The 25,801-nt window shown below is 41.2% G+C and overlaps 4 protein-coding genes across 8 annotated transcripts in view; 2 read left to right on the top strand and 2 right to left on the bottom strand.

The window, feature by feature from the left end:
• Positions 1-3,066: 3,066 nt before the first annotated feature.
• On the top strand, positions 3,067-5,136 carry LOC138201580 (thiol S-methyltransferase TMT1A-like). Its single transcript, XM_069155195.1, has 2 exons — positions 3,067-3,625; positions 4,523-5,136. The coding sequence occupies exons 1-2, from the start codon at positions 3,131-3,133 to the stop codon at positions 4,754-4,756; spliced, it is 729 nt and encodes a 242-aa protein (XP_069011296.1). The 5' UTR covers positions 3,067-3,130; the 3' UTR covers positions 4,757-5,136.
• Positions 5,137-5,353: 217 nt separating this feature from the next.
• Positions 5,354-7,704, top strand: LOC138201569 (thiol S-methyltransferase TMT1A-like). The gene is made up of 2 exons (XM_069155185.1): positions 5,354-5,856; positions 7,008-7,704. Exons 1-2 carry the CDS (start codon positions 5,359-5,361, stop codon positions 7,242-7,244), a joined length of 735 nt encoding a protein of 244 aa, XP_069011286.1. The 5' UTR covers positions 5,354-5,358; the 3' UTR covers positions 7,245-7,704.
• Positions 7,598-14,143, bottom strand: atf1 (activating transcription factor 1). 4 transcript variants are annotated; one of them, XM_069155146.1, is made up of 8 exons: positions 13,981-14,143; positions 13,060-13,163; positions 11,643-11,765; positions 11,425-11,522; positions 11,209-11,336; positions 9,968-10,150; positions 9,521-9,674; positions 7,598-8,456 (listed from the first exon to the last, which is right to left on the bottom strand). In XM_069155146.1, the coding sequence occupies exons 2-8, from the start codon at positions 13,156-13,158 to the stop codon at positions 8,312-8,314; spliced, it is 930 nt and encodes a 309-aa protein (XP_069011247.1). In that variant the 5' UTR covers positions 13,159-13,163; positions 13,981-14,143; the 3' UTR covers positions 7,598-8,311. The 4 variants fall into 4 exon arrangements, with proteins under 4 accessions (XP_069011247.1, XP_069011265.1, XP_069011257.1 ...); XM_069155164.1 differs by having other exon boundaries at positions 9,521-9,668; XM_069155156.1 differs by lacking the exon at positions 13,981-14,143 and adding an exon at positions 13,815-13,953.
• A 486-nt stretch (positions 14,144-14,629) lies between these two features.
• The window catches only part of dip2bb (disco-interacting protein 2 homolog Bb), a 44,467-nt gene continuing 33,295 nt past the window's right edge, over positions 14,630-25,801 (bottom strand). The window contains exons 25-39 of one of the 2 annotated variants that reach the window (XM_069155123.1): positions 25,530-25,553; positions 24,972-25,052; positions 24,743-24,866; positions 24,528-24,649; positions 23,778-23,889; positions 22,777-22,886; positions 21,996-22,126; positions 21,711-21,879; positions 21,459-21,629; positions 21,302-21,363; positions 20,268-20,325; positions 20,089-20,163; positions 19,828-20,002; positions 18,339-18,462; positions 14,630-17,702 (exon numbers count right to left, since the gene is read on the bottom strand). In XM_069155123.1, the coding sequence (XP_069011224.1) occupies positions 17,450-17,702; positions 18,339-18,462; positions 19,828-20,002; positions 20,089-20,163; positions 20,268-20,325; positions 21,302-21,363; positions 21,459-21,629; positions 21,711-21,879; positions 21,996-22,126; positions 22,777-22,886; positions 23,778-23,889; positions 24,528-24,649; positions 24,743-24,866; positions 24,972-25,052; positions 25,530-25,553 (1,791 nt within the window). In that variant the 3' untranslated portion in view covers positions 14,630-17,449. The remainder of the gene's footprint in view (positions 17,703-18,338; positions 18,463-19,827; positions 20,003-20,088; positions 20,164-20,267; positions 20,326-21,301; positions 21,364-21,458; positions 21,630-21,710; positions 21,880-21,995; positions 22,127-22,776; positions 22,887-23,777; positions 23,890-24,527; positions 24,650-24,742; positions 24,867-24,971; positions 25,053-25,529; positions 25,554-25,801) is intronic. The other variant, XM_069155133.1, reaches the window with a different exon arrangement.

Here is a 25,801-nt window from a genome sequence, read left to right as displayed (position 1 = left end):
TTATAATTCATAATATCTCTTGTTCAGGAATGTCTAGCTTCAGTGTGAGTTCAGTGAGACAGGAGTGGGTGGAGAGATTCACCTGTAGGTGCAGGGGAGGAGTCTCCACAAGGGGAGGTTATATAAAGGATGAGTGTGTCCGAGACCATGTTCCATATGACACACTGTTTATATCCTGTGAGTTATGTCTACACATGCATCCTCGTGCAATGTGTGTATCTGTGTGTCAGTGCTGAGTATTGTATGGAAGCAGATCTGCAGTGTGCTCGAAGCCACATCACCTGAGGGATGGGAAGATGAAACCTGATCCTGAGGAAGGCTGCAAAGATTCCCTCTTAACCTAAGTGCACGCATTAATAATGCAGGCTAACTTATGTACCTTTTTGTTTAATATTCTTAGTTATGGTTAGCATCGCAATATATTGATTTAGATTTGTTTACTGTGCAGAAAAATGTCCATTTATCATGCTGTTCTCTATTATAGTGTCCCAGTAAGCCTTGACAGTCAACCAGTTATGCAGAAATCCAGAAACCCTTAAACCAAAGCACCAATCATGAATGCTAATATAGACAACTATGCTTTTCCTACAGTGACATGTCAAATTATTTACTGTGAAAAAAAGGTTTTAATACTGTAAAAGAGAAGAATATTATACAGACAGGGTATGTTTTAAATTCTTCTGCATGCATATTGAAAGTATGGTGGAAACGCTGCCTGCGGTAGCACATAAAGCCTCGCTGATAACCGACTAAATACTGCCAAGATCCAGATACTGGCATTTACTCGAAGCACAAAATAATACATGAGTTTGAGAGCCCCGTCCCTTAACTAAGCCCTGCACAAATTTTAAAAAAAAACTCGGATAATATAAAAACTTCCCATTGCAGTGATACCTGGGTTTTCCTGAAGTTTTGGAGGGCTTGGGTGCAGCAAGTTATTTGACTATAAAAACTATGCTTTTTCACATAATTTTGGACTATTGTCATGAAAATCTTGAAATAAAAATGCAATGTCATAAAAATAATAATCACCAAACATTGGTAAAACTAAAGCTCAGTGAATCTATAATTAATCAAGAGCTGTGAAAAAAGACTTTCTGCATTTAAGTGTATTAAGAAAAAAAAAAAAATACATGGAATACATGCAATATACATGCAATACAATAATAATAATAATAATAATATATAATAATAAATGCAATACATGCAAGGCACAAATTCAGTGGTTCACTGGCAAAGCCAAGTTATAGACTGCTAGTCCAGTAAACACCTAAATGTCTTATTAACTAACTAGTAAAGGTTCTACTGTAGTAGGCCTGCTCAAAAGGCCCTATATCTCCTGTGGATTTTAACAGCTCTTAATTAAAAGTCAAGGAAAATGCCACTTGCATACAGTTAAGTGATGAGGAAACAGCAGTGTCTGGCCCTCGCCCATGTTGACCTTCACGACTTTAATTAGTACGGTTCACTCTACAAACTATTCAAATTCAGTCAGAAAAAGAAATTGCAACTATTAGTCTTCAGTTTTCACCCTTCAAAATACAGGATTGAAGGGTTTTACTACAGAAGTACTTGAATGTGATTCTACAATGTCTCCATCTGGTGGATGACTGAAGAACTGCAGCTTCACGTCTAAAGGAAATCATGCAGCTACTTTCATATTCAGCTTTTTAGTGCATTTCAAAATTGTGGGCATGAAATACTAGATGAAATCCTTTGCGCAGTGTGCTGTAGGAGGGACAGAGACGTCAGATATGAAGTCAGGTTGAACCGTAGACTGCAGCCGAAGAGGATTCCCTGGGGAGAGAGGATTTTAGGCTATTGCACCACAGCAAACTTAGCCTGCACTGGGCGCTGAAAATAGACGAATAAAACAGAGTATTCTGAAACAATATGATGTTCAAGGGTTTGGTTTAAATGTTGAATTCAGCAAATGTACCTCACAAAGTTTCCCATGTAAAAAAAAAAAAAGAGCAGTGCACACAGCCACAATGCAAAAAGGACTCGATTAAGGTGGAGAACATCATTCAGTACCGAGATAGTGACACTCTTTTGTTGCTTTGGTTGTACATCATGGGAAGTTTGAACATCTAAAGTTTCATTACAAGTCATCTGATGATGAAGACTGTGTGATACGGTCGAAATTTCAAGAATGAATGAGTAAGGGGACGTTGAGTTGAGATGGCTTTTGTGGCATGAGGTTTCGATAATCAACTTAAATCTTCAATTTAAAGGTGTCTTCCGCCGGGTTTACGCATATTAGGTGACTAATTTGGAAACGTGGTTTTGTGTTTAGCCTCACTGACCTAAAAGTGACAGCAGGGTTTCACAATCTACACTGTCCATCAAAATGAGGATGAAAACACCCTCAGGACTGCCTCTATTGGAATAAATTATTTGTGTACAGCTCGCAACATTTTAGTAAACTTATACTAACAGCTTCTTGTGTTTTCAGCACAACACACCACATGGTAGACAAACAAAGGTAGAGACTGATGATAGCTGGAGAGTCCACACCAACCCATAGAAACTGCAGGTGATATAAGGACTTTGGCTCTTGGTACTTCAATGAAATGTAATTTAAAGAGCTCCAAATCACAACAAAGGTCACGTCAAGGCAACTTACGACATTATAGAGAGGAACACGACAATTCAACCATTTCCACATGAGTCTCTTGACGTCATACTTTTGTGTTTTCTTTCAAATTCACTGAGTTCAAGCATGACACAAACTGCTTGGCTTTGGCGAGGGAACTAAGGAGCTGGATAAACTTACGGCAACACGACTAACATACCAAAACAATTTCAGTGTAAAGCAACGTAAAAGTCACTTCCCACCTATAATGTAGCTACTGTAGGCTCGGGAGGGGACGTTGTCTGTTTGAATTCAACTAGTTGTCATTAGAGAGGATTTTAGTGGCGACACAATTACAAAAAAGAAAAGTCGCGTAGGTGTTTAAGAGAGACACAAAACGACTTCCGTTTAACTAAAAAAATAAAATAAAATAAAAATCTGTGCCGACTTTTATTTTGAAGATGCACACCGAACTTCCGGTTTGAGCTGCTCTCGCCCAGCGGTCTGAACGGTCGAGGTTAGCTGTCAACAACGTCGTGAAGACAGACGGGAAAGATGACTTTTTTCATGAGATTCTGGACCTCCGTGGTCAGCGCGTTATGTTTCCCGCTTCATCTGATGTATGCGGTGGGCTTTTATGAAATATACAAACGTATCTTCCCGATTTGTTTATACCGGCTGTCGATCAAGTACAACGAGAAAATGCACGACAAGAAGAAGGAACTGTTTCGCAGCCTTCCAGAGTTCAACAAGCCCGGCGGGCAGCTCACCCTGCTGGAGATCGGCTGCGGCACCGGCACCAATTTTCAGTTTTACCCGCGAGGCTGCAAAGTGATCTGCACGGACCCGAACCCGCACTTCCAGAAATACCTACAGAGCAGCGTTGTCCAGAACGAGCACCTCAAGTTCGAGGGATTTGTGGTGGCGACGGGGGAGGACCTGGGGTCAGTCGGGGCCGAGTCGGTAGACGTGGTAGTCTGCACCCTGGTGCTCTGCACGGTCAACGACATTGCGCAAACCCTGCGGGAGGCGCACCGTGTTCTGCGGCCTGTGAGTGTTCCCGACAGCCGACATGACCCTCGGTTCAAACTGGATTTATTTACCGTTAGATGCTGATTTGCAGCTATGATCTGCATATTATGGAAGCTAATGTGCCAGAAAAATAGGTGTACTATAGTGCATCGTTTTCAGGTTAATCATTCACCACTGGAGATTAATAACTAACTCACTAAACGAAATAAAATGCATTTATGTGTCATTTCGTAGGTTTATATTATATTTGATTTTACAATTTAGGCTATAGAGATAACTTTTTTTTTTTTACTATTTACAACTTGTAGTTGTAAAAATATATATATTGAAATATGTATCGCTAAATATTCAAAATTGCAATAATACTGTCATATCAACTTGATAATAAATCGTTGGGCCTCTGGTGATTCTCACTAATGTTACACATCAGTCTGTAAGAAATAGGAAATGTCAACAATATAAACATTTAATCGTGAGATTCAACCTGAAATGGAATATGAATAGAAGCTCTAACATGCATAGAAAACATGCAGCTAAACTTATTATTATTATTATTGAACTTTTGGATTGTTGCCACTTTTAATTGATTTTATTTACTCTGATTGATTGGAAAACACACACCTACATAAGATGGTACATTGGTGTGTTTACATAATCAGGCATGAATATGTGCCATTCAGTGTTCAGATTTCCATTTAATATACTCAGACTTTAATTCACTGTTGTCCAGTTTCTGTCAATATTCTTGTTATTTTGCAAGTTAGGCCTTGGTTAAAAGCAACAAGATATATATCTATATATATCTATATCTATATCTATATAGATAGATATATATATATATATAAAATCATTTTTATACAGAAACCCATTGCTGCCAGAGAGAAAATAATTCATTTGCATGTTTTTTTTCTGCAGGGCGGGGCCTTCTTTTTCATTGAGCATGTAGTTGCTGACCCCTCGACCTGGGCCTACTTCTTCCAGCACATTCTCCAGCCCGCCTGGTGGTACTTTGGCGACGGATGCGAGGCCACCCGGGAAACGTGGAAATATCTGGAGACGGCTGGATTCTCAGATCTCAAACTGAGACACATCGAGGCACCGCTGGCCTTCATCATCAAACCGCACATCCTCGGCTACGCTGTTAAATAGAGTCTGTCTGATGAGCTTTCCCTTACTAACGGTGTATAAATATGCCCAGCATCAAATGCCTCCCTTCTCCCACATGATATAATCACCAATGATAGAGATAACACCAGTCACTTTAATGCTAATTGTTATTTTTGTATGGAAATTAACCTGTTGCATTTTTTTTTTTTTTTTTAAATAGTTTAAACATTGAATGGAAACCTCCAATAGACCGAAGTATATTTTGGTGTTTGTTTGATTAATTCTTCACCTCCAATGTGTGCTGTGATAAAGTGTTACCTTTATTTGTGCCTTAAATGATATAAAATTGTCCCCAATATATGTTTTTGCTGTGATTAAGATGGTCGCATTAAATATTATGGATTAAAGAGTTTCACCCTGCAGCAAGTTGTTTTGTTGTTGTTTCATATTGAATCACAGAAATGTAAAAGGAAAAACTGAGGGAGACTTCTGTTGGTTTGCAAACTTCTGTTTGGTCTGTTGGTTCTGTGGTCAAAGTGTGAAACTGCCAGTCAAGGTATTAGGTGTAATCTTTTGATCTTCTGAAGTCGTCCGTCTTCAGGTGCAACATTTTGCGTCACCTCGGAGATAAAAACAAAAACAAAATGGAGTTTTGGCTCCTGAAATTCTGCAGACTACTTTGTTTGGCGCTGACTTGTCCTTTACACCTCCTGAAGCTCGTCGGTCTGTTCGGGATGTACAAACGCCTGTTCCCCTTCCTCGCCTACAATATCACGTTTTCATACAACGATAAAATGCACCAAACCAAGAGGGATCTTTTTCGAAACGTGTGCAAATTTGCGGACTCCGACGGCACGCTGCGCCTGCTGGAGATCGGCTGCGGAAGCGGGGCGAACTTCAAGTTCTACCCGCACGGCTGCACCGTGATCTGCACCGACCCCAATCCGCACTTCGAGAAGTACCTGCGCATGAGCATGGACGCAAACAAGCACCTGACGTACGACCGGTTCGTGGTCGTCTCCGGTGAGGACATGAAGGACGTGCAGGACGAGTCGGTGGGCGTCGTTGTCTGCACCTTGGTGCTGTGCTCGGTCCGTAACGTGCAGCAGGTCCTGCGGGAGGCCCGGCGCATTCTCAGAACAGTGAGTCTCACCGTGCTGCCTTCACGTGCAGTAGGATATATTTGTAGTAATGACGCAGCGGTCGGTGCCATGAGAATGCCCGGATCAGGGCGCTTTGGGACACCAAACAAACTCGCCCCATCCCCGTTTCTCAGCCACGCTGCAGCTGCTAAGTCTCCACAGTGACCACAAAAGTAGAGCATTCTTTTTTTCTTACACAGGGACCTAGAAACCAACCGGTTAACCAGCTTCAGGTACTCTGTGTGTCAGTTTGGGGAAATCTGATTAAGCACAGGTTTATTCAGGATTATTCATCACGTGACAGCAGTATTATCTAAAGTATTAAAGGAGTTAAACCAAGTCTTGCAGTAAGTCAGGGTTACAAGATGAGGCCACAATGCAGGAAACCGCCTTTGTTGTTATTGCACTTAAATTGTTCAAATCCATCAACAAAATGGCTTTTAACCTGTTAAAAATAACAACAACAAAAGCTGAGTTTCTGGGGCCTTTGTGGTTCCTTGGTTAAATTCCAAATGTGCAGAACATAAAAAGTTAAATTTTGGGCTGATGTGGGAAAGCATATAATACATGATTAATAAATTACTGGTATATCTGTTTTCCACAAAATTTTAAACTGGAACAAAACTATTACTGTACAATCATTGGTCAAGGTAACACCGATGGCTATTGATTGATAAAGGATGAGAAAAAAAAAAAAAAAAAAAAAAAGGATAAAGACGGGGAGGAGTCATTCTCCACTCTGAGATCAGGAGCTCGAAGCTCGTGGCTCCGTACAACCATCACAAACATACAGACAGAAACTTTGCATCATTTGCAGTCGGCCTTCTCAAGGTGACATTTCACATAATATGTGACATATATGTCATAACATATCATGTTGTAAGAGCTTGTAACGCATCTGCAGGACAGTGAAGGCACCTTTGAATGTGACTGTTCACATTTAAGACCGTGGATCGAGGTTTCCTCTTGAGCTATTCTGCCCGTCCCTTTTGATTACTGTCTGAAATGAAATGATCGTGACATCAGGTCTGTAATTTCCTCTGCTACTGTTCTACCCTACGGCAGCCAGGAAGCCCAGCTCAGTGTGTGTGGGGGCAAAATTCCAGATCTGACATACTAATAATAACCTGTTTGTTGTCTCTCTCTTTCAGGGCGGAGCCTTCTACTTTTTGGAACACGTCGTCTCACATCCCTCCTCGCCGACGTACTTCTTTCAGTACGTGTTCGAGCCTCTGTGGTTCTACCTCGGGGACGGGTGCGTGATTACCAGAGCGACGTGGAAAGACCTGGAGGCAGCGGGTTTCACTGAACTCCACCTAAAACACATCGAGGCTCCAGAGGTCACCAAACTGATAAGGCCGCACATCGTGGGGTATTCTGTCAAATGACTGAGATCAGTCAATAATCACTGTGAAACTACTTTACTGGCTGCTAACAATAAAAAAAATATTCATGTTTACAGATGTAAAACTCACATAGCAACATTTTGAAAGGTCTACCAATAATATATTGTTAATCAAAAAACACAGGGTCAAGATTTAAAGCTGCATGTTTCTTATTAGCGAAAGCCATCCATTTGTTTGGACATTAAAACTCTTAAATTGATCAGAATAATCAAATAAATATCGAGATTAGTTAAAGGGCAAACAGATCATGCTTCACATTACGCTGCATGCACCTTCTAGGTTATGAGATTTGTTTATATTTTCATTTAGAAAAAACAATACTTTAACTTAATATATTGAGCGAAAATATATTTATTTACTTACAGAATCAGCAACATTTCATACACGGTTTGTTCTTCCCACCCCTCCCAAGATGTATACAATAAATATTACCTGGACACTGTGCTTTTTCCCTGATTGTCTTAGTAACTGCCAAGAAACTCCAAACAGTCCACACTGAATGTCATCTTTTCTCTTACCCTTTATATTCCATTGCACAAAAATAAGGAATGACAATTGTAACATCTCCTTAAAAAGGGAAATGAGGGGAATTGCTGGTTCACAAAATAAAACAGAGATCATGTCTGTGTAGTAATTATACAGTCAAAATTCTGCTGATGCTGTTAGATCACAAAAAAAAAAAAAAATTAAAAAAAAAAGAACAATAATCCAACAGCCACGTTTTTAAAAACACAAGAAAAAAGGAAAGAGATACATTTACAAACTGAGACTCAACGTTAAAGCTCACAATTTCAGACCTCCCAGTATTAAAAATGTACACAACTATAAATGTTATAGCATTAGCAAATTTTTAAAAAACAGCAGGTGGAAAAATGACCAATTTGCTTTATACTTGTTGAGTAAGTCTCACTGCCATAAGTCACTTTTATATCAAACGGTAAAAAAAACCTGGAGAATCTCAGCCTGAAAAGACGTGTTCCCAGAAACCCCGTGATGTCCAGATGGCTGAGCCGCGCTACGTCTCACTCCTCCGCCTCTATTCTAACAGGTTATCCAGTTTTCACGCAATAAAGATCCTTTAATGTTTTGAGTTCTTCAATCAGAGTCTTGTTTTGGTTCTCGAGAACAGCTACGCGGTTTTCCAGGCATTTAACATATTCCTTTTTCTTCCGTCGACATTCCCGGGCTGCCTCTCTGGAAGAGGAGAAATGTGCAGTTTGTCCAACTGAAAAATGAATGTAGTGACTGTCCCTCCAGTATGTCCCAATGGACAGTGTGTCCCAGTTGAGACATCAACTTACATATACTATGATAGAGGATTTGGTCTCTATATCTGTCATCTATCCGCCCAAAGCCAGTAAAATACAACATGTAGTTCATGATGAATTGTTTTAGGGTTTGGGATGACATGCTTATCTCCCAAATCTAAACTCTTACGATACTCAGTATGATAATTATTACAATTTTACAATACTGACATTTCAATATGAAGATTTGTTTACCCTTTTAACACGAGACCACCAATCTTCAAGGAATTATGTATATCATGAGTTGTATTTCCAAAAACAATGCACATCCCATGACAGCATCTTTGCTATAAATCCGTTGGCTCTGTCTTAAAGCCATGCTAATGAAAAAGCTATGATTAGAGAATAACATTAGGTCAGTCAGCCAATATAGAAGTCTTTTATGGTACATTACATTTAGCTGATGCTTTTATCCAAGGTGACTTACAACACACCATTGGGAGCAACTTAGGGTTCAGTGTCTTGCTCAGGGACACTTGGGCATGTGGAAAGGAGGAGCTGGGGATTGAACCACCAACCTTCTGATTGGTGTGCAACCCACTCTACTGTCTACGCCACAGCCTCCCAAGACTGCTACCGGCTTGTTCAATAAAGAACTGATATAATAATGTTGAAGTTACATAAAGCACTAACATCTCAAAGTTTCTATCAAATAAAAAAAATCCTGATACCGAAGTGCATAATTTTTTCCATTTCTAATATTTTTAAGTTATCTTTTCAGATCATGCAGTTAAACTTCTTATAAAATCATGTCTAGTTTGTTTCGTCTATAAAAGCCGTCCTGTGAGAGGCTGTAAAGTTCCCATTCTTTAAACTCCAACAGGGTCAGGGACCTGTCAGTCAAACATCACCAAACATTTGACTCAATACATAAATATAATATACAGTTTTTACTACTGGGAGACTTTACATTTAAAGGATTTTTACCAAAATAAAAAAGTGTGCATTTACCTGTTTTTTGCGAGCCTGATTTCTCTCTTCATTGTCGGATCGTCCGACTTACTCTGGGACATTCCCACGGGAGACGTCATGACTACCGTCTGAGGCAGGGAGGTGGACGAGGGCCCGGTGCGTATCTGATACGTTTGCATCTCTCCTCCTGCTCCTGAGCAAAACACAACAGTCAAGATGACAACGAAGGACGGAAGATCTCCGCCGAACAACTTTCATCAGTGTATCACGGCGCTGTTTTTGGTCCAACGTCCTACTTGAAAAACTAGGGAGGTGGACGTTGATGCAGTGATGGAATATACGATCAGAAGTCTGTTTAACTTTTAAAAACTACAACAAATAGTCTGTAATGTTCTTGTGTCTGACTTCCTGCCCACCCGATCGGTTATATTGAATCCCCCGACAAAAGAGCACGATACCAGGAGATGATAAAGAGTACCAGCTCACCTTGTACAACCACCTGGTTGCTGGGCACCAGTATCTGCTGGCCGTCGGGTGTCTGGGCATACTGAAGGATGGCGGTGCTCGGCTGGGCTCCACCGGAGTTGGCCATGGTGACTGCCTGTAGTCCCTGAATGCCTTCCGACCCCGAAGTTGCCAGCTGGATTGTGCCATTAGCTGCTATGGTAACTAGAATAATCACAGAGATGTCATCAGAGCTGCGTGAGCACGAGTAAGTCACATTCCTGCTGCTTATGTTATCATTCTGTGTACTGGGAGAGTTCTTTTAATAGTTTACATTTGTATCCATGATTGACCGTGGCTAATAACTAATAATATTGGAAGAGCTCTGTCTAGTAAGCATAATAACATGAAAGCATTAAGCAATCATACACAACCATCATGGTCATCCATAACAGGTGCCTTTAATGTTATTACAAACACATACTATTTGAAAGTACTCTCAATTATGGGTATCATTCAAATCTTTTCAGTGCCAGTACAGATACCTTTATTTCAATACCGGTAAATGAAAAACACTTTTTTTTTCTATCGATATTTATAAAAATCTATTTTTCCACACAAAGAAAATAATATTTCACACGATGCTACAAAGATGTCCCAGTTTCTACTTCTTCTTCTTTTTTTTTTTTTTTAGCTCCCTGGTGTTTCTACACACACTCGAATCAGTTTCATAACGTTATTGGCATCAAGTCTGATAAAATGGATTCACACGGTTGATTTCCTCTCAGATACTTTTATATCTACGTGATGCACAATGTACTCAAGGGTCTCAGAATACAGCAACTAACACACATGAGCCGCGACTCTGGATGTTACATGCAACCGCTGTGACATCAGTCAGGAATCTGCATTTTTAGATCTATTAACAAGCACGCTGCATGCTGACTGTGATCGAGTCACAAATATGCATGCAGGTTATTTTCTGTAGCTACAAGTTACAGCTGTCACCGAAACGCCTCACATGCAGACCCTTGCAGATGCTGCAGTTTACCGATGTTCCCTAAACTCCTCACGTGCAGGGAACACTGTATTGACTTCCTGACAGCGCTGAGATTTTCTCTTTGGGTTATCGAAATTGGGTGACAAATGACATGGGATTTTTTAATAATATAAAGTGTCGATGCAATTCAGACAGTGCCATTAAAGTATGGAGATTCACTTTACAGCCCAATTTGCAGTCTGCTCCTCTCTATGCGAGTACAGATGAAGGAAGAAGTTCTTACTATACTGGCCGGTGCTGGTCTGGTAGATGGAGGTGGTTGGTATTGTAACACCTGTCACTCCTGTGGATGCCAAGTCCTTTCCCTCAATGTGTGTCACTTCCTCAGATGAAAGCTCATTAAGGATTTTTCTAAAAGGTGAGTAGAGGAAGGTTTCTTGAATTACTATTCATCAAACAAAAACGGTGTTCTTTCTGTGGTTGTTTTTGTTTTTTTTACCTGTACGAAGGCCGTCTTGCAAGTATTTCTCTGGTCTTTTGAGCGGTGACTCCGCTGTCCGATGAGTCCTGCGAATCGTCACTGTCTGTATCCTGGATCTTGAAAATGGAGGTTGGATCAAAAAGTGCATGTGAGTAACTGCAGTTTGTAGATACATCAAACAGGGGCTGTCAATCAGAATCAATAAGTCCAGTGCAAAAGGACCCAGCTGGTCTCACCTGTGCAGTGTGCACCTGAGGGGACTGAATGACTGACGACTGTGCAGACTGGATCACTCCTTGAACCTGAAACTGACCCCCAGGCAGTTGTACAACTGTCACAGCAGATCCACCCAGTGACATCTGGAAAAAAAATCCAAAGATAATTTCAAAATGATTTCATACTTTATGCACCTTGGACTAAGATATTTACCGGTGATGCTCCTGTTGCCACTCTAATGCAATGAAAGTCAAATTATTATTGTTTACATTCCTAAGAGAATTAAAAAAAATTAAAAAATAAAAAATTTAGCATTAATGTGTCTTTCCAGAGACAATGTCCTGGTTCCTTTGGATAATTTGCAGTCCTCAATGTGAATAGTTTTGACTGGATATAGATTCTACAGAAGAATTAGTGTGTATGACATCTCTGAGTGCTGGATGATTATTTGCTATGACATGATATTGGACTTTTGTCCAAGTCTTATTTTTTGACACAGACAGACAGACAAACAGACAGACAGATAGATAGATAGTTACTTTATTAATCCCCAAGGGGAATTTTTTTTAATATAAATATACTCCAAACCCTTTGTCTGTAACCGTAAGTACATACAAAGTAAAACTGTTGGAATAAATCTGTATGACTAGAGGTTAAAAGCTTGCATTAATCCTGGAAAATTTACTTTTCTGAACCTACTCCATAAATAAATTCATAGACGTAAACACATGTTTTTTTTTTCACATTTATTCTCATTCAGAGTTGCTTCAGCACAGACTTTGATTTCCATAAAAGGTGAGTACTGCTGTCGTATCGGATGCTGTAAACTTAGACAGCAGCTTCTGATATGTATTGTTCTCTACTGAATTGTGACGGCTCCTAATACTTCAACAAAGATCAAGTAAAGACACCAACAGAGGAGTGAGACTCAACCAAGCAGAGTAGTCACACTAAACTCAAGACTCAGTCATTCATGCCTTTGGTTAAGGATTTCATTTCACTTTTACATTATATTTCATTTAGCTGATGCTTTTATCCAAAGCGACTTACAACATAATGATGGTACACCATCGGGAGCAAATCTTTTTTTTTTTTTTAGGATTCAGTGTCTTGCTCAAGGACACTTGGAGGGGGGGAACCTGGGGATCAAACCACCAACCTTCTGATTAGTGTGCAACCCACTCTACCAGCTGAGCCACAGCCTCCCCGCACTTCCTCTCCAATCCATCTAATGGGGTTAAAACTACCTCACTGGATGAATAAGCCTAAAAACGTAGCCACATAAATAAGTCAACATCTGACACGTGCTTTCCGCATGGCGTTCATGAGCAGACTTGCAGCCGAATAACAGTATGGCCGTATTATGGCCGTATTATGGCCGTATTATGGCAGTACTTCACTTTGAATGGCGTTTTGAAAAGGGATCTCTCGAGTTACCTGTTGGGCTATCTGAGAGAACTGAGAGGCTGTGATGGTGGTGGGAATGGTTACAGCCTGTGATTCGGTGCCATTGCTGCCCGGTTGTACTTCTTCCATAGTAACTGGGAAGAAATAAATCAAAATTAACGTTTTGCAGTGGCTCTAACAACAACAACAACAACAACAACGACGACGGTCCGTGGCGGGGTTGTCTAACGGCAGCATGCCGTAACCGCTCCGCTGTGGCCTCTGGAAACACGAACCGCTCTCCGCCACCGGTCCGACCCAGATTTGAGCGATATAAACATCACAAACTCTCCGGGCAAATGTCGTTTTCAAAGTTTTGACAGTTGAGTTCAAGTCATCTGAATATGGACTTCCTCTTCGGTTCAACCGCGTTAGCCGCGAAGGTTAACGTGGAGTTACGAACCAGCTAGGCCCGCCGGCGGGTCCACGCTGCTCACTTCAGAAAACTAATTCAGTGATATTGTTGTTTTTTTTTAGTTTTTTTTTTTTAGTATGCGTCTTCCTCCCAAACAAATGTTTACAGTTGAAATAAAAACGGCCGCTGTTGCCGGTGCTTTCTCCCGTTACCGTTGCTAGTTAACGGCAGCTAACGTGCAGTTAAACGGACGTTAACCGATTTAAAGCGTTTAAAACGGCGGTTTCAAAGAATCGCGCGGGACAAGTTTCGTTCCTCCGATTCAGAGGATGGACGAGCTTTTGTCTCAATGAGCAAATATGTGTAACTCTGTCACTGGCACGCAAGTTACCGCGTCAATAGACGTCAGCGATACGGGGAGCCATTAAGCTAACTACACCTTCCCTTTTCGTGAAGCGTCGAGGAGCTGACGGAGCCGCCGCCGCCGCCATTACCCGCCGCGGCGGAGCAGCAGCCGGGCGGGGACGAAGCTGCCGCTCGAGCCAGGCAACATTTACCTTTTCAAAGGCCGCGTAACTGCTCTTGTTCACAGCGTGGACTTCGTGCAACTCGGGTTTGCGGTTTTAATCAAGAAGTGACCTAAAAAAGTTACTTAGCAAAAATGGCTAACAGCTAAAAACACAAAGATGTCAGCTAAAAAAAAAAATAGCTGACCGCTTTTTCCCCAAAGGAAGTGGGCGGGGCTGGCGAGGTAAAGACGCATGACGTAATAGTTTCTTCAGGCGCTGTGATTGGTGGAAATAGTTTGAGTAACTCGGACCCCACAATCGGAAAAAGTTCATTTCCTTTACTGGAGGATTCTTGAAATATTGTGCTTTTTACTGTAACATATATATATTTTCCGCACCTGTAGTTAATGCTTCAAGACTTTACACTCAAATCATTTGGTTATCTTGAAAAAACGTGATGCATTATTAGAGATTAAAGTACCGAAAATGAGTTGTGCATCAGCAGCTGCAATATTACAATGCTGCTTCCGCTATATTGCACTAATAAAACACTGACGTGGGGACATTTGTTTGTGTACTTGTGATGTAACTTTTGTAAGTATGGTGTTTGTTTAATAATCCAAAGAGATTACGACATCTAGGTCAGTTTCAAAAGCGTTTACGTCACTCCTAAACTCATAAACATCCAGACACCTGGAATGATTAAATGCTTCTGTTTATTTCTGTATTACTTATACATAAAGTATAAAACAAAGTACAACAAACCAAAATAGAAAATAAGTGAGAAAATGGGAAAGGGATGTACCACCTTTATTTTTTTTTATTTTTTTTTATTTTTAACTATACGAGTTAAATCTTATTCATCTTTGATGAAGATTTATTAGTGGATCACACCCTCTTGGAGCAAGTTTAGATTTCACCAAATAATTAAAATACAACAGACTAAGAGTGCATACACAAAATATTGACAGAACAACTCAAGAGAGATGAATACAGTCTTAAGTACACTACTGGTTAAATTTTTCATCAGTCCTCTGTTCTTATTTATTACAAAAATGTATAAGCATCAGGTTAATTTCACCTGACTGTGCAAGCTTTGAAATTAAATTGCACCGTCATCGGGATTGCATAGTGTGTAAGAACTGTAAGGAAAAGAGTGGAAACCAGAAGAAGCCCTTGGAGACTTCCCAGCAAAGCAGGGAGATGGTTAGATGTAACCCCTCTTTTTGCTTATTGGAGTCTGCAATAATTACAAGGAGCTTCATTTTGACAAAACGTCTACATTTTATGGGTACTATTCACAGATTGCACCAAGGGACCGCTGGTCCATCCCTGTGTTAGGAGTTGTGTTCCCTGAATATCCAGTTTTATACATATCTTTCTCTCCCACTTGTGCCTCGGGACGAGATGTGCCTCAGGCCAATTTCCTCTTGTGCTTGGCTGAGTCATGCAAACATTCTGCTGCAAATGTACGATGCGATGTTAAAGCTAACACGAAGGGCTATTAGTCTCTCTCTCTCTTTTTTTTCTCTTTTTAAATTGGTGACCTTAAAACCAAATGCCAAGCAGTACGTGTCTCAAATTATTAATACATTTAATGTGACGTGTAGTGGGAATAATCAAAGTCCACACAGTAGAAACCTACTGTTAGTACCACCAGTGCAAAGTGCAGTAATTTAAATGATCATCATTCCCGTTTAAGGATCTTAAACGATCTTTCCTATAATTGTGTTTGGCATTATTGAATGTTGTAATGGAACGACGGCAAAAGTCCAAAAAGAACAAAAACCTATTTACATGTTGACATTAAGGGTTCATCACTGAAATACAGAACAATCCAGTACAAAGGACCTGTAAATTATGGCAAAAGAGCACGAGAAAAGTACAAGATTGCAGGAAACCAAACACATCTTGATGCAAATCCTTTTTCTGAACCCTTTTCTTGGAACAATCAATGATGTTTCTAATGCGGCTCAGCTTCGCAACTGCATTCACGAGTGCTTCTAAAATCCAGTGACCGAGTACATAAAATAATCCAGATACATGATGACCTGCCTCTACTGACTACAGTACCAACAAACGATGCTTTTGGAATTCAAAGCAATTATTTACAAAAGTCGCACAAAGACGAAAACACAGTTTGAATGAACTTTTGAGTGCCGAGAGGAAACAAGTCAAACTCTGTAACACTTGTTTTATCGTGTAGTAAAAAACTGAGCAGGTCGTGACTGTTTAACAACGCAGAAGTACAATGGTGATGAGTTTTAGATGGACAGTTGTGGGCCTACTGTTTTTTTCACCTGGTTACCTCCTTCCACCATTTTTTTTTTTTTTCCAGCGACCGACAGGAATGTTTCCCGCCGTTAACAGTGATTGTCCTCCCAGTAAATTCTCAAAGCTCCTCAAACTACACTCTTCAAAATAAAATATGCTCCTGAACCATTAGTCATAATGCCTCATTGTTATAATAAAATAGAACATTTTTGAGAAAGTGCAATGTTATATCTATCCTGACTAACAATGCTTTAGTTACTGATAAGTTTTACTTTCCGTTATATAGCGAATATCCCACTTCAAAAGTACTTTCAAAAGTGTTAAATCTTATTTACAATATTCTTTCTGCTACTATTAGAAGCTCCCAGTTCGGTGTTTTATCCAGAAACCATCAACTGAGAGAGGTGAGTCGAGCATTTTTACATTTATACAATTAAAAATATCTTTACAGTAACGTACAGTATCTAAAATACAAAGAGGCCCTCGGAGAATATGGCCTCTTTCCTTTTTTATTTTTGATCCCTTTGGACGTCTGTCAGGATTTCCACCGCCAGTCAAACCCAAAGGAGAATAAACAGCCATTATTAGTGAATCTATTCAAAATTACGATAGGAATGTATGGCTGAAGATTTTATAAGGCAGGAAATATATCAGGGCAAGAAAATCTATTTGGCTTCATTATCATGGGAAAATAAAATAAGCTTTCTAAATGACGTGCACAAACTGAGAGCGGCTGCTGTTTTCACGCTGCGCCCTCTTATTCATCCACGACGAGAGCTCGGCACAGGCGTTAGTGTGCGTTTGACTGAAAGCTGCATGTAAAAATATTTCAAGTTGTTGGTTGAAGTTTAGTAGCTCTGTGTCGACACGAAAGGGAACGTTGTTTGTGGTGACTACAGGAGAAAAAGACAGATTTTCACAAAGACATTGGTATTAGTATTCTTTATAAAGTGGTCCTGTTGTAAGTGTTGTTTTGCCCTTTCTCCAAAAAAACAAAAAAAAAGTGCAGCAGGGCCTTTGTTTGTTTTTCTTTGCAGTGCATCTATTAAAAAAAAAAAAAAAAAAAACACAGTGAACAACTCCACACATGGCAGATCCAATCACAGACATGCAGTGGCCGAGATATGCTGGTGCCACACGGGGCCGGGTGTCAGTATATGGTTCATGCTTTTTGCTTTGCGCCGGTCGCCACGGTAACGGTGCAGAAGACTGAAAGAGCACCGCAGCGCGCCACCGCGAGCGCTCACATGTTGTAAGCGACATAGATGGGATCGAGCTGGTCGGCGAGGAAGGAGTCGCGCAGGTGCATGCGCTGCTTCTCCCCCCTGGAGTTGATGGGAATGACGCCGGGGTCCACGATGACCACCACGCCCACGATGAGGTGGTGCTCCTCCAGCACCACGTTGGTGATCAGCGGCACCAGGTCCAGCGCGTCCTGCTCGGAGCCGCACAGCTCCGACACCACCACCAGCAGGTTGGTCCACGTAAACACGGCACTGTGGGGGAACGGGAGCGCCGTGTCAGTCAAACGAGACATCCCGGGTTAAAGGTCACAGTTAGAAACTAATGACAAATTATATCGTGGTGATGGTGATCTGACTCGTGACTCTAGCCTGAGAGATGTCGTTTGTTGCTATGACGATATGAGTGACACATTTTATTTATCACTTTTTTAATTCTTCACACATTAACAGAACATTTTGGGTTCTTTTTTATCCATACTATTTTCCACATTAGTACCGAGTACCAGTCACGTCTATTGGTTCCAATTAAGAATATATTTTTATCACCTATATGCAATAATAATTTGTTTTTCTTATTCAGAAATATTTAAACTAATATTTCACTGTATAAGTCAAAGGTGTATTTATTTATTTTGTGTAAATAACTTGTGTATATTTATACATTGGTCTATATTTTTTACATTCTCTAAAAAAAAATTGTATTCTATGCATATTTGTATTTTTTTTCCTTTGTTCTTTCCCTCTTCGAGATTAATAAAGTCTTATTTTATATTTATTTTGAACATACCAGAACTAAAGTCAGCGCTACAGCTGAAACTCTTCAACACAGTGTGATTGATGATGATGATAAAAGCCAAGTGTGTAAAGTAGACCCTGTTCATCTCTCACCTCTCAGCAATACTTCGATGAGCCCGTGACACCGACGTCTCGATGTCGATAGGATGGTAGCGAAGCCCTCGTAGCTCCAGCGTCTCGTCCAGGGAGCCGACCACAAACAAGGCGTCGTGACGATCTGAGCGCACAAACGCAGGGAGAAAAGATTGCACACGCAGGAGAGGAGAAGGTGCAGTCAGTTACTGATCGGGTGACCGGGTGTCCCACCGTCTGAGGAACCGCTCTGCGTGTTTATCCCGTGTCCCACATACTGAGACGATGTCCCACATACTGAGACGATGTCCCGCACTTTGATTGGCTCAAGTTTTTAAAGGTCAACATTGCAGCTTCTCTCAAATCTGGACATGCTGCTGCAACAAAAACATTCCCACTGAAACCCAAAGACCAACGTGAGTTACTTCAGTTACTGTTTACTGGACTGTCTGTTGTGAACCACAGGTGGTCAGCGTGAGGTAAACCATTCAGGTCGGCAGACTGTGGTGGGAAGTTAGTACCACAAAATACCATTTACTGTGAAACTCTAGCTTCCTGTTATGTTTACTTCATGTGAGAGTTCGGAAAGTTGCATTCAAATTAAATATATTTGTTTAGTCCTTCGCATGTAACCCAACAAACCCACAACCTGTAATCTGCGTCCCACATTATCCCACACAAACACACTCTTTGCCCCACGTTTGGTTTGTTTGGATCGGGTCATGCTTGTTACTGAAGGGCGGTGCTTGCTGCTGTTAGATAAGTTTATTATCATTTTTCCCTTTTTGAACGTGTTAATAATCTGCAATTTATTTTACAATCAACACTGGGGACTCCAAATTAAAAAGAGATGCCGGGCGCAACACGAGTGTCGACTGACGGCATCTTTTCCAAACGTGATCACGTTTTTCAAATTGAAAACCTTCTTGCGCCCGTGGACGTGCTGGCCTAACTAAGAGGTGTTGTCAGGTGCATCTTTGGAGACTTTCAGAAAGCGTTTGCACAATTGAACATAAAAACTTGATATAAAGTGAATACCACAGTATTTTACTGTTATTTTAAGGGCGTAATGTTATCTAAGAGAGTAATATGTGCCAACACAAGCAGGTGCAACACGCACGTGCGCTCTGCTTGGGCGTGCTACAGTGCACCAACATGCAAAGAAATACATCACCTCTGCAGAAAATGCGTCCATCCCACTACCTGGCACAAACACCGCTATAATAGCAATTCACCAGGGTGCAAGCGCACCTCACGGGAAATGGGATTAGTTTAATTTATGTTAAACCCAAAATACACCTTGAGATTAATTAAGAGACTAAGTAGAACCCCGTCTGAACTGTGCACCGTATATGGTGTTCAGATTATCAATCACTTAACAAGCAAAAGTGGATTTGGATGCGGCCTTTTATCCACCTGTGCCATGCGCTTCACACCGGGAGTTTAGATCCTAAAATAGAGCCCTGACTGTCTCATTTCTATGTTTTATTTTCCATCTGGGTCTCTTTACCCCCGCTGGCGTCCAGCAGCTCCGTCCTCTTCACAAAACCCAGGTATCCAGTTCTGGCCCACAAGGTCTGCGGGTCTCCGAAGCTCAGCTTGGTGTTGAAGTGGTCGGCCTGGAGACTCTCCTCTCCGTAGATGGTGTAGTAGCCGCTGGCATTGTGAGGGCTGTTCACCCAGATCTGAGAGAGAGAAGCATGCGGTTTCAGAGAAAAGGCGACTTTCCCCACAGGTTTGGTCTTTAGTTTGAATCGCGTCTCTCTCCCACCTCTCCCAGATGAGAATCCCCGAGTGGGCCTCTGGTCTCTGGGTTCACAATTATCACCCGAACGCCCGGCAATATCTGAAAATGATAGAAACACAGAGGCGGTGAGGAACACATCGTCTGCATGGCTCCTCCTGAACAAACGGAGTCTCCTCCCCTGGAAAGCACACGAGGTGTCTCACCTTTCCAGACTCCATCAGGGGAAGACTCTGAGGCGCTCCTCTCTCCACCAGCCTCACCCTGAAACGGCCGACAGCACAGGCAGGCAGACACATGCAGTTACTCACAACTACGTGAGCATCTTCAAACACCAAATGTGTTACCTTCTATGATGTGATTTCATTTTTGAATGTCTACGATACCTGCTATCTTGTCGGCTTTCTCATGTTAAATAAAAGTAGGTTGACTGAGTAAACACCATAAACAACAATCAACATACTTCCAGGACTTTATCACTGCATCACTGGCAAAGTCTTTTATAAATATATTAGTTTATTCTCAATGAACTAAAAGTAATGAGCTACTTTTCTTTCCAAATGGGGTTTATTTATCGAACTTTTTTTTTTTTTTATACCAGAGCTGTTTAGGTTGAAATGCATTTTTTTAACTTTAGTTTTTTTTGGACTGCTTCATAATATGAACTCTTTTTAGAGTCTTATTTTGATTGAGGAAAGAAGCAAGTTAGCTCGTCGGCTAACATCCTTCCAATATAAGACTGTGACAAAAGTTTTCTTTTATTCCATTCATCTGAATTGAGGGACGTGGGCCAAAAATAAATGTTTAAATTATATGACAATACATTTCATTAAAATGTGATATGTTTTGCACAAAATTAAGATTCTAAATCTAAAATACAATTTCAGAAATTATTTTATTTGCTTAATATTTGTTTGTTAATTATTTGTTTCATTTGTATTTTTAACATTTTGCAGAAATTATTGTCAGAAACATTTGATATGCTTTTGTTTAGAAGAATACATTTTTCAAATGTTGTGGCGTTGCCAAAAAATTCAGCTGCTCTGATTTGACTGTTTATTGTTGCGTAGAAAGAGTGTGCAGAAAAAAAATGCAATCCACAAACCACACAGGAGACGTGCTATTATCGAGATGTTTGAGACATAACATCTATATAATGTACTTTAGACTTGATATAAACTTTAAAATTTTAGTTTAGGACACTAAACACCCCTGGTTTTCTTGACCGATGTGTTCTCACCTGTCATGGCGGAGGGACTTCATGTCCACGTACACGGTGCAGGGATCAGGACCAGTGGTGCCCTGCAACACACAGACAACAGCTTCATACAGGCTCCACCGCTTCTCATCTCAGGTGTAACTCAGAGAGCTCCTCCCCCACTGGCCGGCTGGCGTACCTGCAGGCAGACGGCCAGGTTGACCCGCGAGCCGAAAGCAGTGCTGACGGCTCTGGACGACAGCCCCACGTCCTTAAACAGCTTGGAGAAGGAGTGCGTGAGGCCGAGGCGAGGGCGCTCCTCCGCGATCACCACGCAGCTCCGCACGCATGCCAGGTTCACACCGCGCGCCTGAAACACAACCACCAAACTCAGCACTCTGCGTTTGTCATGATTCGCAGGTTTCTTCCGTCCGCACGTGCAGTCCTTCACCTTCAGTAAATCCGTCTGAGTGCCGAGTCCTTTGGTGCAGAGCTCCATGACGGAGTACGAGCAGAAGGTGTCTCGGATGCGGTACTGACTGAGCGTGCTCAGCCACAGAGACAAGCAGCTCTCCAGCTCGAAGGGAGGAATCAGGATGGACTGGTGACCTGAGTAAACACTGTTGGAGGACAGGTGAAGGTGAGTGGAGGAGGAGGAGGAGGAGATGGAGGAGGAGGAGGAGGAAGAGAGCGATACTTCTGTACATAACGGGTGTGTATTGTAGGTCTACTGCACCTTGCGAGGCACCACAAGACGAAGCCCAGACCGCAGTACGGGTCCAGACAGATGGCTATTTGGCGAGAGGAGTAGAGCTCACACTGCAGCTTGATGGAGCGGCACAGCGCACTGACTGCTGCATGAGAGATCTGAGAACAAACAGGAAGACACGTGAGGAAGCAACGAAACATCCAGCTCAAATTTCAGAGGACGTTTTCCAGATTTAACTCAAGTAGTAAAAACTGGGTTTGAAAGAGGAAGAACTGGACTGTCCCTGCTCCTGTTTTATGTATATTGTTGAATATTTTCTGTTGTACTGTATAAGATGACACATCATCTATTTTCAGCTGATTATAACCAAGTATGAAACACAGGAATTTAATTTCATTCACACTTCCTGTACATTATCTTTTATTATGTAATTATTAAGTGACTGAACATGAACTGTAATGTTGCTGCAGAATACCTTAAGTTAGAAAGTGTCAAGAAGAATGTGCCATTATTATTATTAGTATTATTATTAGTCTTTTTAATTTTTTTTTGTGTATTTCTGGTTTTCTATGCCGTTTTGAGTTTTTGTTGATATTTTGTTGGTAAATTAACTGTATGAACTGAAAAGTAATAAAAAAAAGTTATAATCGCATAGCCAAGTATAAGACGAACAAACCAACAGATCATAAACCTGGTCCATAAACAAATAAAGGATCGTTGCCGATAGTTTGTAAACAGAAATGTGATGCAGCACTCTTTTTATTTTGATAAATATTCCGATTTGGAGACGCTGGAGGACGTGTCTCACCTTGACCCCAGTGAGCATGCCTGTAGTGGACACACTGAAGTCCAGATATGCGATCATCTCTGCTGTGGGCGGTTTGTAGATCTGTGGAGGCCGCCGGCGAGGAAGGTCGTCTGAGAGCAGGAGCAGAGCACGATTAACAGGGAACGAAGAAAACTGGAAATTATACTGACACAGCTAAAAATAAATCACGTTATGGGTCTCTTTTAAAATTGAAATGTTGTCAAGCATAGGTTTATAAAAAACACAAAAAAAACATTATTAGAAAAAATGAAAATAAAGAATCTGTAGAGTTCAACTGAGAGCAGCTAAAGTTCGCTGATCTCTTGTCTCCTCATGAATCTACCCGCTGACAGATTTGGATAATGACTGCAGAGAGCAGAGCAGAGAAACGGCCCACTTCCTGTTTGTGTTGGCGTCGCAGACTCCGTCACAGCAAACAGTCCACAACGACTGACATGAGTGTTTCTGACGGAGCGGAGCACTTTAGAGACAAACTTTATAATCACCGTGACAACGACGACCCACAACTAACGAGAGCCGTTTTACCGTGTCGGGACTCTGACCGATGAGAAAGTCAACTATTATAAACAATGTGTCTGAAGTTTAAATGTAAATGTTTAAGTGTAAATACAGTCAGTGACACAGATAATTATGATCATTTCCAGCACTGATTTATTATTGTGTGAATATCATGAAACTTTGTATATTTAAGTTGTTATTACATCATATTTGCCGTCTGTAGTTTTTGTTTACAACAGAAATTACATTTTTATTTCTGTTCCAAACTTTAATGCCAATAAATATCTGTTATTGTTCTTCATAAGGTGCATTTGTAATACTAAATTATGATTAAGCTTTTACAGTAATAGTGCCATAAATAGCGCCAAACAATGAAATTGTTAATTGCAATTATTTACAATTAATCTTCAATTAAAATGTCATGATCGTGACTCATATGTCGATGATTGCTTCATTCACTGAGAATCTTTTGCTTTTATTACCCGTGTCGATGATCGTTGGCCACGTTTTAATGTTCACAGAGGCGGCGGCCTCTTTGGAGCGCAGAGTCCTCATGAGGTTTTGTGTTGTGAGGATACACGCAGCTTTACTGACCTGGTGACAAAAACACAAGAACACGTCAATGCACCCACCTCAAAGGCATAATCTGCCTTCAGCCTTGTAATTGTTCAATAAAAGTGTGTTTTACTCCGTTTTATCTGCTTAAAGTATCGACCGTGTGTTTTAAAGTATTTATTAAAACGTCATGATCGTGACTCATATGTTGATGATTGCTTCATTCACTGAGAATCTTTTGCTTTTATTACCCGTGTCGATGATCGTTGGCCACGTTTTAATGTGTGTTTTTTTACTTTATATTTGTGTTGTTTTTAATTAAGCTCTTAATTGACTCAGTTAAAACTGGATATTTTTAAGATAAACTTTGGTACAACCTCCTCTCTGCCAGCTCGTCTTATTGTTGTGATCACTGCTGTTGTTTTCATCTTGTATTTGCTTTGTAACTGACTCGATCTCATCGTAAATGAGGGTCAACCTCAATGATTTCTCGAGTATAAATAAAGGTCGAATAAATGAATTAATCTAGTTTAAAGACAGAAAAGACTTCATGCCCTGAATATTCTGTTATATTGAGTTGTAACACTCAGCAGAAACAAAAAGAAAAAGACCTGCTGTTAGGATGAAATGAACGAACATATGAACACACAAAAAACGGACATGAACGTGACGCTCACATCGATAATCATGCGGACGGTCGGCAGCGTGGCCGCCAGGTTCTGAGGATGCGGCGGCCGGACGTTCACGGGGACACATCCGGCGTAGAGACACCCGTAGAAGGCAGCAATCAGATCGATGCCTGGGGAAAAGGACAGAGGTGGAGTTTAATTTTTTTTTTAAAGAGGAAAATCCTCTATGATGTGAATACGTAGAGGTCAGAGGCGGGACCCACCCGGCGGGTAGAGCAGCACCACGTTCTCCCCGGTGTTGATGCTGCCCTTCTCGGTGAGCGCTGCAGCGATCTTCTCGGCTCGCTTGTGAAGCTGCACGCAGGTCGCTGTGCTCACCGCCACGCCCTGAAGATGGAGAGAGGAGAGGAGGTCAGTCAGGGCAAAACTCCTGAAGCATCATCGTAACATTAATCTGCTGCATTATGATGGTGGACTGCGTTTCTCAGCTACCTTGGCGTTAAGAAGAACGAAGAGGACGTGGTCGGCGTCCGTTTGTGCCCTCCACTGCAGAGCCTCGGTCAAATACTGATGCTGGTATGAAAAGAGAAAAATAATCACACTCTGTACATCTGAGGGTTCCCTTTAAAAAAAAAAAATAAATAAATAAATTGTTCACATTATCACGAACACGACCACAGAGGGCGAGTACAGGGAGGGCTCTTGTGCTGATGAAGGAACTGAATTTAATACAGCTAAATAAAACAAAAATAAAGTGGTGCTTAAAGAGTGCAAACATCAGTAGACAGCCGCCTGGCATAAATTATCTCGTGCCGATTGTAAAAAAAAACAAAAAACCAATCAGCCAATCCAGCTTTTAAAATAATGAGGAGTAACTCAGGATGGGGAAGGAACATCAGCAACACAAGCTGCATCACATGCAAAACCTCGCTGATGTTAACACAAGATCACAAAATAAAAAGCACAATACGGTACGGATTAAGAGCATGAGCAGAGTAAACAGGGGTGTGTGGAGGGGGGGAGCCTGGGGGGGGGGAGGGGGGTTCTTACCATCACAGTGGGCCACATACAGAGCTACGTCCAGAGAGAGACGAGAGCAGAGAGAGACAAGAGTCCAGAGGTTTCTATAAAACTGAGCACGGCCGTCGTTACAGTCTTCAAACCGGACTATTCAGCATCGTTACACACTTTAACACACTGCAACACAACTTTCCTGCAGATTCTCAGGGACATGCATGCAGCTCTTTGGAAAACGGGAGTGCAGCTATCTGATCAGATTCAGAGTTTAGAGGCCGGTTTGAAAGAAGTGAGTTTTAACTGTC

Source organism: Embiotoca jacksoni, unplaced genomic scaffold, assembly GCF_022577435.1.
Source record: "Embiotoca jacksoni isolate LCO1_2020_lvr unplaced genomic scaffold, fEmbJac1.0.p SCAF_1, whole genome shotgun sequence".
Classification (NCBI taxonomy): domain Eukaryota; kingdom Metazoa; phylum Chordata; class Actinopteri; family Embiotocidae; genus Embiotoca; species Embiotoca jacksoni.
This window is presented reverse-complemented; position numbering and strand designations above follow the sequence as displayed.

What these genes read in the sequence shown, in the direction of transcription:
- atf1 (XM_069155146.1), bottom strand. Translation starts at nt 13,158, where the DNA reads ATGGAAGAAGTACAACCGGGCAGCAATGGCACCGAATCACAGGCTGTA. An exon ending in GCAAGACGGCCTTCGTACAG is followed by an intron (nt 11,337 to 11,424) that starts GTAAAAAAAACA and finishes CTCACCTTTTAG; the next exon opens with AAAAATCCTTAATGAGCTTT. An exon ending in ATCAGGCTCGCAAAAAACAG is followed by an intron (nt 8,457 to 9,520) that starts GTAAATGCACAC and finishes CTCCTCTTCCAG; the next exon opens with AGAGGCAGCCCGGGAATGTC.
- LOC138201569 (XM_069155185.1), top strand. Translation starts at nt 5,359, where the DNA reads ATGGAGTTTTGGCTCCTGAAATTCTGCAGACTACTTTGTTTGGCGCTG. An exon ending in CCCGGCGCATTCTCAGAACA is followed by an intron (nt 5,857 to 7,007) that starts GTGAGTCTCACC and finishes TCTCTCTTTCAG; the next exon opens with GGCGGAGCCTTCTACTTTTT.
- LOC138201580 (XM_069155195.1), top strand. Translation starts at nt 3,131, where the DNA reads ATGACTTTTTTCATGAGATTCTGGACCTCCGTGGTCAGCGCGTTATGT. An exon ending in CGCACCGTGTTCTGCGGCCT is followed by an intron (nt 3,626 to 4,522) that starts GTGAGTGTTCCC and finishes TTTTTTCTGCAG; the next exon opens with GGCGGGGCCTTCTTTTTCAT.